We start from the raw sequence: 10,899 nt of genomic DNA on the forward strand, positions 1-10,899 counted from the left end.
ATTTTTTTCTTTTCTTTTTTTAAAATTTTTTTGAATTTTTTTTTCTTTTTTTTTTTATTTTAATACATTTATTCGAGTTACTTCAACAATGTAAAATAAAATTAAGTAAATTTTTTTCCCGATATATCCTTGTATAAAGAAAGAAGCAGAAATACTTTTCTCTTTTAATCTTTTTGCTTCTTACATAGACTTTATTGACAAGAGAATAAAATAATATTAATATAAACAGAAATTGACTATCAACGAGATAAATAATAATAATAATACTTTACTTTGAATAAACGCTAAGAACTTATTTAATAATTTCTTTTTTTTTTATTATTAAATAAATTAAAATACCATTCTAAACAATTGCAAATAATAACATTTTATTAAACGTTATCACTATCGGATAATTATCTTTATAGACTTACACACATAAAATATTTAACTTAAGTATGCAGATCAAGAATTTCATTGAAACTTTAAAGAAATGGTGAAATATTTTTATAAATAAAGAGATACTAAATAGGAATTGGTAGTAAGGTAGGTATATTATACTAAATGCAAAAAGTTACAATACATTTGATGTTTGTTTTTTTTTTTTTTTTTTTTTTCATTTTCCTTTTAACATTATTTCTTTTTTTTTTTTTGTCGTAGTAACGTTGACCATGGTTGTACACACAAACTGGCCTGGTAGACCGAAATAAAAATGTATACTACAAAAATTCACAACTTATTATTCGCCATCCTCTAATTATTATATTGTTATATAATTATTTGTGTTTCTTCATATTCCTTTCTTCGCTCATTATATTTATCTTTTTTTTTTATTATTATTATTATTATTATTAATATTATTATTAATATTATTATTATTATTAATAGTCACTTAAAAACGAAAACATTCACACTAAAAATTTGCAGAGCTTTCGTTCAGGTATAAAGAGGTGATCTCGCGCATGCGTGGCTTTTGAACACTTTGTTTTTTTTTAATACAGTTATACATGAGATGCATATTGATATATATATATATATATATATATATATATATATATATATATATATATATATATATATATATATATTTATATATATATGTGTGTGTGTGTACGTATATACCTAAAGGTACAAATGAACTTACTTAAAAACTGTATTTACATATTGAAAATTTAACTAAAAAAAGGAAAGATCAAAGTGTACTACGTTCTACTTGTCGAAGTTTGAGAAGGAGAGGAGCTCGTTTAAAATATTTAGCCATAAAAATTCGTAATCCCTTTTTTTCTTTTTCTTTTCTTTTCTTTTTTTTTTTACGATTATTCTACGATTTAAAGAGGAGAAACTTAGCAACGAGATTCGATGCTTAAAATTAATTAGTCATAGTAATGATAATATCCTATCATTGTTTGAATATATAAAATTTGAATATATACTTGTTGTTGTTTGTACAATTGAAAATATATATATATATTATATTTTCAATTATATATATATATATATATATTGAGATAGAGGGCATATATAAATATTTTAAATCCATATAAATATTAAGTTGATAATAATAAATAAATCGTTTCTTTCCGTTCTTCTTTTTTTTTTTTTTTTTTTTCGTTAAAATTCATCTACGAACTGGCTGGAAAACTTCTTTAATTTACGAGCATTTACTTCGTGAAAGTATTTTTATTATTTTATTATTATTCGACGAGACGAATAATTTGGCCAACTAATCACGCGAAATTACCTCTTTATCCATGACCGAGACAAAGCAGCATCATCGCGATTATATAATATAAAAACAATGTTTTAGAAACATTGAATTTTGTTACACAAAATACTTATGTTTTTACCGTGTGAAACTCTGCTTAAAATAAAATTACATATATATATATATATATATATATATATATATATATATATACACATACATATATATATATATACACCTTTTGTAGAAAGGTGTTACATTAAAAAGTATAAAACAAAGACCACACGTCGTTCGTTCAATAATTCTGCTTTATCCCGGGCATAGAGTACTTGTAACGCATTCGATTACAAACTATTGCGGATGTTTTTAATGTAGACTACGTAACAATTTAATGGATTAATAAGAAACGTAAATAATTACTTTTCACATGTTCTCAGCCTTAAATATCGTAGCATTTTGTAGTCGCCGTGCACTTTGTAGTTCTTTTTCTTTTTTTCTTTTTTTCCTTTGCCAAATTCGTTATTAATATTATTAAATAGTAGTTAATTTATCACCTCTCAACATATCGTTATCACCTCTGTGTGTGTGTGTTCTCAGCACTATTAAAAAACAGTTAATTTTTGTCCATTTTTTTTTTTTTTTTTTTTTTTTTTATTTATTTATTCATAATCTGTATTTTCATCCGTGCACTTGGGTTAGGGCGAGGTGTTTATATGTACGAGATGGCACATAAATTACTATGCGCTACTACCACTGCGTTATCACGATGTTGGTAGTTTTGTATTTACTTTTTTTTTTATTATTATTATTATTATTATTATTACTTTGCACTCACGATTCTTCTACACTTTGTTGCAATGTTGGTTTTTGGAAAATATCTTATCCTGATTGATTGATTTATTTATTTATTATTCATTCTTGATGACTTATAATATGCGATGTGAAGAATTTAGAGAGAGAAAAAAAACGATATTTTTTTTTGGTTAACAAAAATAAAAGAAAAAGGAAGAACATGACAAATAGGCCAGAAAAAATATATCGCCCTGTCTCTAATAATCGCAGGACCCCGATCTTGCAAACTTGTTTTCTAGAAATTCTAGAAATTTCGAAAATACTTCTAATGTTTCTTTTTTTTTTTTTCTTTTTCTCTTTTCTTTTTTTCTTTTTTTTTTCTTTTCTTTTCTTTTCTTTTTTTTGATAAACACATATAATTCTTTCTCTCGTTCTCTCTTTCTCCCTTACACATCCACACACATCCCCTTTCGTTCTCTTTCTCTCCTTTCGTTTCATCTGCCCTAGCACCTTTATACGGACACATGTCGAAAATACAGATAGGAAAATACTATCTACATATCAGAGTACTTACAAGAATTAAAATATTTCTCAATTCCGTTCGGTGATATAGAATAAGTGCACGTGCTGAATTTATTTATTTATTTATTTTTTTTTCTTCTTCTTCTTTGTTCTATAAAAGATAAGTTAAATCGACAATCTAATTTCACTAAATTGCTGTCATTATTACTTCATGCTAATGAATAAAACTAATATTCGTCCATACGACAAATATATATGTAGATTGAGAAACATTTAAAAAGTGTATGTAATCTTAGTGCCAGAAAACTAACACGATCTTCCGAGAAAAAAAAAAAAAAAAAAAAAATATTTATACGTATATTTCGATCTCGTCATTTCGAATAATATATCAAGAAGAAAAGAAGCCTGATGAAACAAGTTTTATAATATTTCTATACGAATATTATTTATCACTTTTGATCGAACTTTGAAAAATTGCTATTTACGTATGTATAATCGTTACAAGAATAACAGCTAGCTATGTTAGTTAAGCGGGCAAATTTTTTTGTTCAATATTATACAATACGTTAATTTCCCAATAATTTTTTCTGTAATTACGACATTTTTGCATTAAGTCAAAGATAATAATAATAATTTTGTGTTGTTATAATGGTACTAGGTCTCTCTATTTATAGCAGCGCACTGCGAGTTCTGCGATCACTAGAGACTAAAGACTATTGGAAATTGTATGAATTCTCAATAAATTGAGTATTGAAACTATTCGAGTTCAAATTTTGGAAATAGTATTGCCCTTCTTTATGATCTAAAAAGAAAGAGGGGGGGGGAAAAAAAAAAAAAAAAAAAAAAGGAAAAAAAAAAGAAACAAAGATTGACAAAAAGAAAGAATAGAGTAAATAAGAAAGAGATGATGATTATAACATAAGAAGAAAAAGCAAGAGTAAGTTTAATATGCAAAGATACGTATAGGAATAGAAAGAGAAAAAAAAAAAAAAAAAAAAATCGAACAAAAATTAGCAGATTGGAACAAAATAGAGCATAAGCGACACGCGGATGAATTAGGAAACGGCGAGACCAGCTGCAGTCTAAGGATTACTGCCCCACTATCAATCGATACCGGTCGATTGATAATTGGCCATGTTTTGTGAAAAAATCGACTGTGTCTTTTTTTGTATGCGACCACAGAACAGCCGCAGTTCTCTACTCGTTAACCAACACCGACCAACTACCACCTATAAACATTATTGCCGACTTTCTACATGTAGGTGGAACGTTTTATCGGCAGTCAATGAATTAACTCGAGAGCATATGAAATGTATATTCGATATTTCATAGTTAAAATGATTCGTATCCTCTCGTTTTAATTTCGTTTAATTTGGCTCGTGACTTACTTATACGAGAGCGGAATTCGCACCGCTTATGTCTCCTGAATACGATTGGCAAACGAAGAAAACTAAAAGAGCGACGTATGACTTTCATGATATTTATCCAATAGAAAACAAAAAATATTACCAAATCCTAATTCGATATATATATATTATATATATATATATTATACGTGTACGTGTATATGATATATATTTCTATCATTATATCTTGTTTTTATATGCCACATATATATATATATATGTTTCGATAAACGTTTTCTTAGCTCGATAACGTTTCCTTCCTTGCATTCTATCACAAAAATTGGCAACAATTTTGTTTTTTTTTTTTTTGAATATTGGCTTTTCAAGAAACGTGGGCTACGTATTAGGAGACAAAAAAACACACCCATATCTCAAAACAGGATATCACACGTCGCTCTGTTATACGTACATATGCAAATGGATGCAGTTTTGTTTTCATCGTAAAGTCTTGTAAATTGTCTGACGTCGATGTATGAAGGACGAACTCGTAGTTATTTCATCAAATATCCAACCGATTAAGTTGAATGTTCAATGAATTATTTTATTAAATCATTATTCCTTATCCACAAACGAACTTAGCATAAATGCGATAATCCTATTCGAGTTCGTATTCCATACAATTTGAGCTGCGTCATTTATAGTTGTTGCTTGACGAACGATGCAAGCGATGTTTAAGCGTAAAAGGATAGCGCCTTTAATCACGTTATGTTGCATACGAAATAGTCCTGGATTTTGAGTTTAAAAATGATAATGATAATTATATATCGATGACCGAAGAAAAAAGAAACTGGGGTGTGCCTTTAACATTGCTTCAAGTATTAGCGGCGGTTTTGGTAACTTAAATTGCTTGGATTACCAGATTGCCGCATTCCACCACCTCCCCTTCCACCATCACCCCCTCGTGAAAATCCTCCACGTCCACCTCTTGTACCATGTTGACCACCTCTCATCATTCCTCCAGGTCCACCTATAAAAAAAAAAAATATATATAATTAAAGCTTACAATAATTTAACTATAACAACAATTATGAATCATTTAATTTAGGTTTATTTATATTATATTATATTAATTATTTACATTTTATATTTTATATTGTTTAGCTATTATGTTTACTTAACATTAAATATAAACCATTTCAATCTATTAAAATCTATGTAAATTTTTATTACGTACCCGGACCACGTTGTTGTTGCTGTTGTTGTTGTCCGCCCATTGCTCTCATACTACCATCATTCGAATTCAATCGACCACCGCTACCCTCCATTGTTCTAGGCTTAACTTTTTTTTCTTCAACATTTAATTTTTGTCCATTCTCAGCGGGATAATAAATTGGCTAAAATTAAAAAAATACATAATGAATCTTTTAATTGATTAAAAGAAATATTTTATATAAAAAAAAAAAAACTAACCAAATTCTGCAACACTTTGCTAACAACTTGCTGATCTTCGAAAGTGATAAATCCATAGTTAGGCACTTTTCCTGTATTATTTCCTTGTGGACCTTTGCACCTATCATTTGATTTACTGTGTATACGCAACTCTACCACTCTACCATAAGATTCAAACACTTGACGTAAATCATCTTCTGATGCATTGTGTGGTAAATTTCCAAGAAAGAGTTGATGAGCATCACTATATTGACTTTGTCTCGTTCCCCGACGATCGCCATCTAAAGAATTTATTATTTATAATATGAATATTATTAATTGTTAATAATATTATGAATATTATTACGAATGTAATATAAAGTATAAAAAAAATAATATTTATTTATATTCTTAATAAACATTTTTACCTCGTTGCACTGCCCCTCCTCTTGGAGCTCGTTGTTGTTGATGTTGCTGTTGCTGTGGTTGTTGATTACCAACTCTATGAGTTTGTTGTTGAGGCGTGGAAACGCTAGTTGATGTAGAAAGTGTAGGTCCACTATTAGTTGGATGTAATGGTGATCTATCGTCTAAACGTAAGTTTGTCAATGGAGGCTGAGAACAAATGTTATAACGCATTTTATATTCATATTTTGTTACAAATATTCAATTTATATATATATATATATAATATCATAAGATAAATGAGATATTAGTTGTTAAAAATAACTATCATAATTAAAATATATACCGGTGACATAGATAATTTGGGAGCTTGAGGGCTGGTAGCTCCGGTAGTACTGGGGAATGATTTAACAAGATTAGCATATGTTTTCGGCCCACTACTAGTTACATTTGTATTTGCCACTTGATGTTCTGGTTCAGATTCTTGTACAGATGTAGTAAATGTTTCAGTTTCAGGTTGTTCTCGAGTCTCATTTGATTGTACTTGTGGCTCGTTTTCCGTTTGTTGTTGTTGCTCAGTAGTGGAATCCAATTCTGTTTCTTGTACAAATTGTGTTTGTGATGTAGTTTCAGTTATATACTGATGTTGTTGAGCAGGTGGTGGAGGCGGTTGTTGTTGTTGCTGCTGTTGCTGCTGCTGTGCAGGTGGTGGTTGTTGATTGATCAATGGTGTTTCTTCATGAACCGATCCATTTAGTACTTGTTGCATTACGGGATGTACCTAAAGTATTAAATCTATATAGTGATTGAATTGAATTGAATTGAATCGAATGATTTAAATGATTTAATCACAATACTAAACTAACATGAGTTTGTTGCGGTGGTGGAGCATAATATATTTGTTGCTGCTGTTGTAGTACAGGTTGTTGTGCAGGGATAAGCGGTGGCTGAGCTTGAGGTTCAGTAGATGCAGCTGGTACTGAAAGTTGCTGCCCTCGATTTTGATGTTCATCTTCTTCTGGTTCAGAACGACCTCCTTCTTCCCCTTCCCTCTCTCCAGATTCACCTACACCTCCTTCTACAACACCTACATCTGTTTCCTCTTCATCAGGAAAGATCAAATCTTGATAACGAAATATATCATTATGTACATAGTATGTTTTTGGTGCTTGTATAGCCAAAACAAATGTTTGTGTAAAACGGCGCATTGGTTGTCCAGCATTGGATAATTCTCCAGATACCTATAAATAATTTAATTATTAATAATAAATTTATTATATATTTTTCTCAATTTTTAAATATTAATTATAAATTAATATTTTAAATGAATATAATACAGATAATAGAAAAAATATAAAATAATTAAATTTCTTATAATCATTAATATATCTTACTTGTACAACAACACCATTTTCAAGAGTTAATTGTGAATCAACTTGACTTATTTTAGCATGACAATCTCGAAAGTTTAATTGTTGAATTTTTTGATGTATTTGTTTTTGACCAATAGCAGGAGTAGATTCTCTATTTGAATCTAATCCTCCATGTACAAAAGAAGAATGTTGATTATAGAATCTAAAATTATAATGTTTTTAGTGAAATATATGAAATAAAAATACAATTTTTTTTTTATAAAAATTATTAAATTACCTATGAAGATGCGCAGGAGCTTGATTGAGTAAAGTATAATATTGTCGGACAAATTCACGACCGACATTTTGTGGAGAAGGGGATGCCTCCATGACCATTTTCTTATTTCTAACTTCTAAAATAGTACTTTGCTTAAACAGCAATAGTATGTAGTAATCGTGAGAATTAAAAGTTTAGATTTCTGTAACAGAAAACAAATACTCATAATGTATTATATTGTTATACAAATATACATTTTTGTCATATAATATACAAAATATATAAATATTTTAATTAATTTATTTAAAACTAATTGTAAACATTTAAATCATATATAGTAATTAAATTCAAAATAAATAATTTAAATTAAATATATATACATATATATATATATATATATTCATATATTCACATATGTGTATATATATATATATATATATATATATATAAAACATAAAAAGATATAAATATATTTAAAAATTATATGTTAAGTAATTTATTATATATTTTTTATTTATTTATTATATAAAAAATATTCATATATATAAATACAAAATAAACATAAAAACTGATTATAAAAAACAAATATATAATCAGATAAAAATTAAAAATATGCACATTAATCAAAGTGGCTATCTATGGATATCACATGAGAATAATGTGCTTAAAATTAATTTTATTAAATTGTTTTGAAACAATTTCATTATAAAAACTATGTGATATTTTAGATTAGAGCAATTCATGCTGTTATATATAATTTTTTATATGAGAAATAAAGACAATAATGTTAGAATATAAATATTAAAAATGTATGTAATAAAATATTTTATAATTTCGGTAATTTCTGCATTAAATTATAATCAAAAACATGTACGATTATAAAAACATGTGCTTGCGTAAATATAAAAATTACGAGAATCTCTCTTGCAAAGCAGTTACTTGAAAACAAAAATCTGTAGATCATCTTTCAACTCGTGTGCTGTGCGAAGTGCGAGGTCGAGGGCAAAGGGGCCGCCCGGTTGCATGAGCAAGCATGGCGATTTTTCTTGATCTGAGAAATAGTAACGCTAAACTTCTCAGCGTAAAATTTTAATAAAATATTTCAACAAATATCATTTATCACAAGCATCAAAACTTTCAATAATTTTAAAAATAATTTACGAACTACAAATTTAGTTAATTCGTTAACAATGGGCAGCACTCTTCACAGTCTCATATCATGCTTGCCTTCCTGGTACGGTCTCAAGTCTTCCCTATGAGGAGTCGAATCAAAGAACATCGGCAAAGCCGATTTTATGGCGTTATACACTCACCCGATGGAATCACTTATGCGCGACACAACTCACTGCTTTTCCCGGCAAAACGAGATGCTTCGAAGAAAACAGAAAGTTTTCACGAATAACAACAGTCCACAATAATGTTAATTATAAAAACAGTACAATGTATGAGTCCTCCAAGCACCTTGATGTCAGCACATGCAGCGGAACCTGCACAGAAGCACCGGTCGTATAGAGATAAACGACTCTCTTACAGAAGCTGACTTCTTAGCCAAGCTATGCGGATTTTACAGGAACTACATCATCAATCGAATAAATTCCAGAAGGGCACTTCCTTGCACTTACTAAATCGCTGATTGGTTATTTCATTTTTCATATGAAAAATCAACCAATTATAAGATAGCTTAAATAGAAAAATTCTATTGGACTAAACATATATATACTGAACCAATACATGTTTCATTCTATTGTAAATGATGCATTATTGGATGATATATCAAATAAATCACTTTAAAATCAGCTTAATATCTTATAGTATATATTTATATATAATATATAAATTGTTTTCCATAAATTATATTTATTTTATTTTATATATAAAACAATTGAAATTTTAAAATGATTGTATTAATAGCATAATCTATGTTTTATTTTTTTATCATTTATTTACTTTGATTTTATATACATATATAAAACTTTTATCTTTCCAGTTTTTGTTTAAGATTAAAATATGATTAAAGTTAATTATTATAATTATTTGTATATAATTAAAAATAAAAATAATATATTTTTTAGAAAATGCTTTTTATTTTATTACACCTTTAATTCGAAGAAAATATTTAAAAAAGTATAAAACTTAAAGCTATAACCTGAACAAATCATAAAAATATTATTTATTTTTATTTTGTGAAATGTTTTTATATTTATTTTTATATATTGATTGTATATTAATAAATAATATTTATTAAAAATAATAAGTAAAAGTATTTAAATATCAAAATTTCTCCTAGAGAAATTTTATTTCAGTATTATTTATATTTTTTCAGAAATAATTTTATTATCTATTTCTAACTATTCTTAACTATTCAAACATTATTAATAAATAATAACTAATAACATCAAATAAATCTATCTGAATGACAAAATCTTTAATCTAAAAAAAAATCATGGTTATAATAGTAAATTTTAAAGAACAATTAAATAAAACAATAAAATAAAAATTAATAAAAATATTTAAACAAAATAAACCAAATTAGATCTCACAAGCAATATTTTTAATTTTTTATATACAATACTTTATAAAAATAAAAATTTGTAATATTTAATAATGATTCATAATGAAAAAATGTTTTCAATAATTTTATTTAATTACATATTATTTAATTACAACATTAAAAATTAATAATTTTTAAGGTTTAATTATAATAAAACAAAGTGTTAGAATACATAATACATTTAATTATATAAAGTACACAAATGAAAAACTCATAAAATTTACATACCAAAGAATTTTTACAAATAAGTGAAACAAACTTAAATTGTACGTTATGAAAATTATCTTAAACATTTCTTCTCTACGCGGGGAAAACAAATATTTTAAAATTGATTTTTTATATATTATTCTCCTAAAAATAAATTTCATAGTTTATTTTAATATTATATTGTATATATTTTCATACAATTGAATTTTGTAAAATTTTATTCTGTATTAAAGCTGTTAAAAAATTCTTTAATTTAATGATCAAAATATTTTGTAATACAAGATAAGTAAAAATATCAAATTCCCCATTTTATATACACATCAAGATAGAAATTC

The 10,899-nt window shown here is 26.7% G+C and overlaps 1 protein-coding gene across 1 annotated transcript; it reads right to left on the bottom strand.

The window, feature by feature from the left end:
- Positions 1-4,159: 4,159 nt before the first annotated feature.
- LOC551602 (ras GTPase-activating protein-binding protein 2) lies at positions 4,160-9,326 on the bottom strand. The gene is made up of 9 exons (XM_623993.6): positions 9,120-9,326; positions 7,828-8,008; positions 7,572-7,752; positions 7,044-7,418; positions 6,524-6,958; positions 6,201-6,387; positions 5,815-6,074; positions 5,579-5,738; positions 4,160-5,371 (listed from the first exon to the last, which is right to left on the bottom strand). Exons 2-9 carry the CDS (start codon positions 7,923-7,925, stop codon positions 5,223-5,225), a joined length of 1,845 nt encoding a protein of 614 aa, XP_623996.3. The 5' UTR covers positions 7,926-8,008; positions 9,120-9,326; the 3' UTR covers positions 4,160-5,222.
- Between the last annotated feature and the right edge of the window lie 1,573 nt (positions 9,327-10,899).

The sequence above is a fragment of the Apis mellifera genome, linkage group LG7, assembly GCF_003254395.2.
Source record: "Apis mellifera strain DH4 linkage group LG7, Amel_HAv3.1, whole genome shotgun sequence".
Taxonomy (NCBI): Eukaryota; Metazoa; Arthropoda; class Insecta; order Hymenoptera; family Apidae; genus Apis; species Apis mellifera.

Coding starts and splice junctions, on each gene's coding strand:
- LOC551602 (XM_623993.6), bottom strand. CDS start 7,925: ATGGTCATGGAGGCATCCCCTTCTCCACAAAATGTCGGTCGTGAATTT. Junction 6,959..7,043: donor CACCACCGCAACAAACTCAT/GTTAGTTTAGTA, acceptor TTAATACTTTAG/GTACATCCCGTAATGCAACA. Junction 6,388..6,523: donor CCAAATTATCTATGTCACCG/GTATATATTTTA, acceptor ATTTGTTCTCAG/CCTCCATTGACAAACTTACG.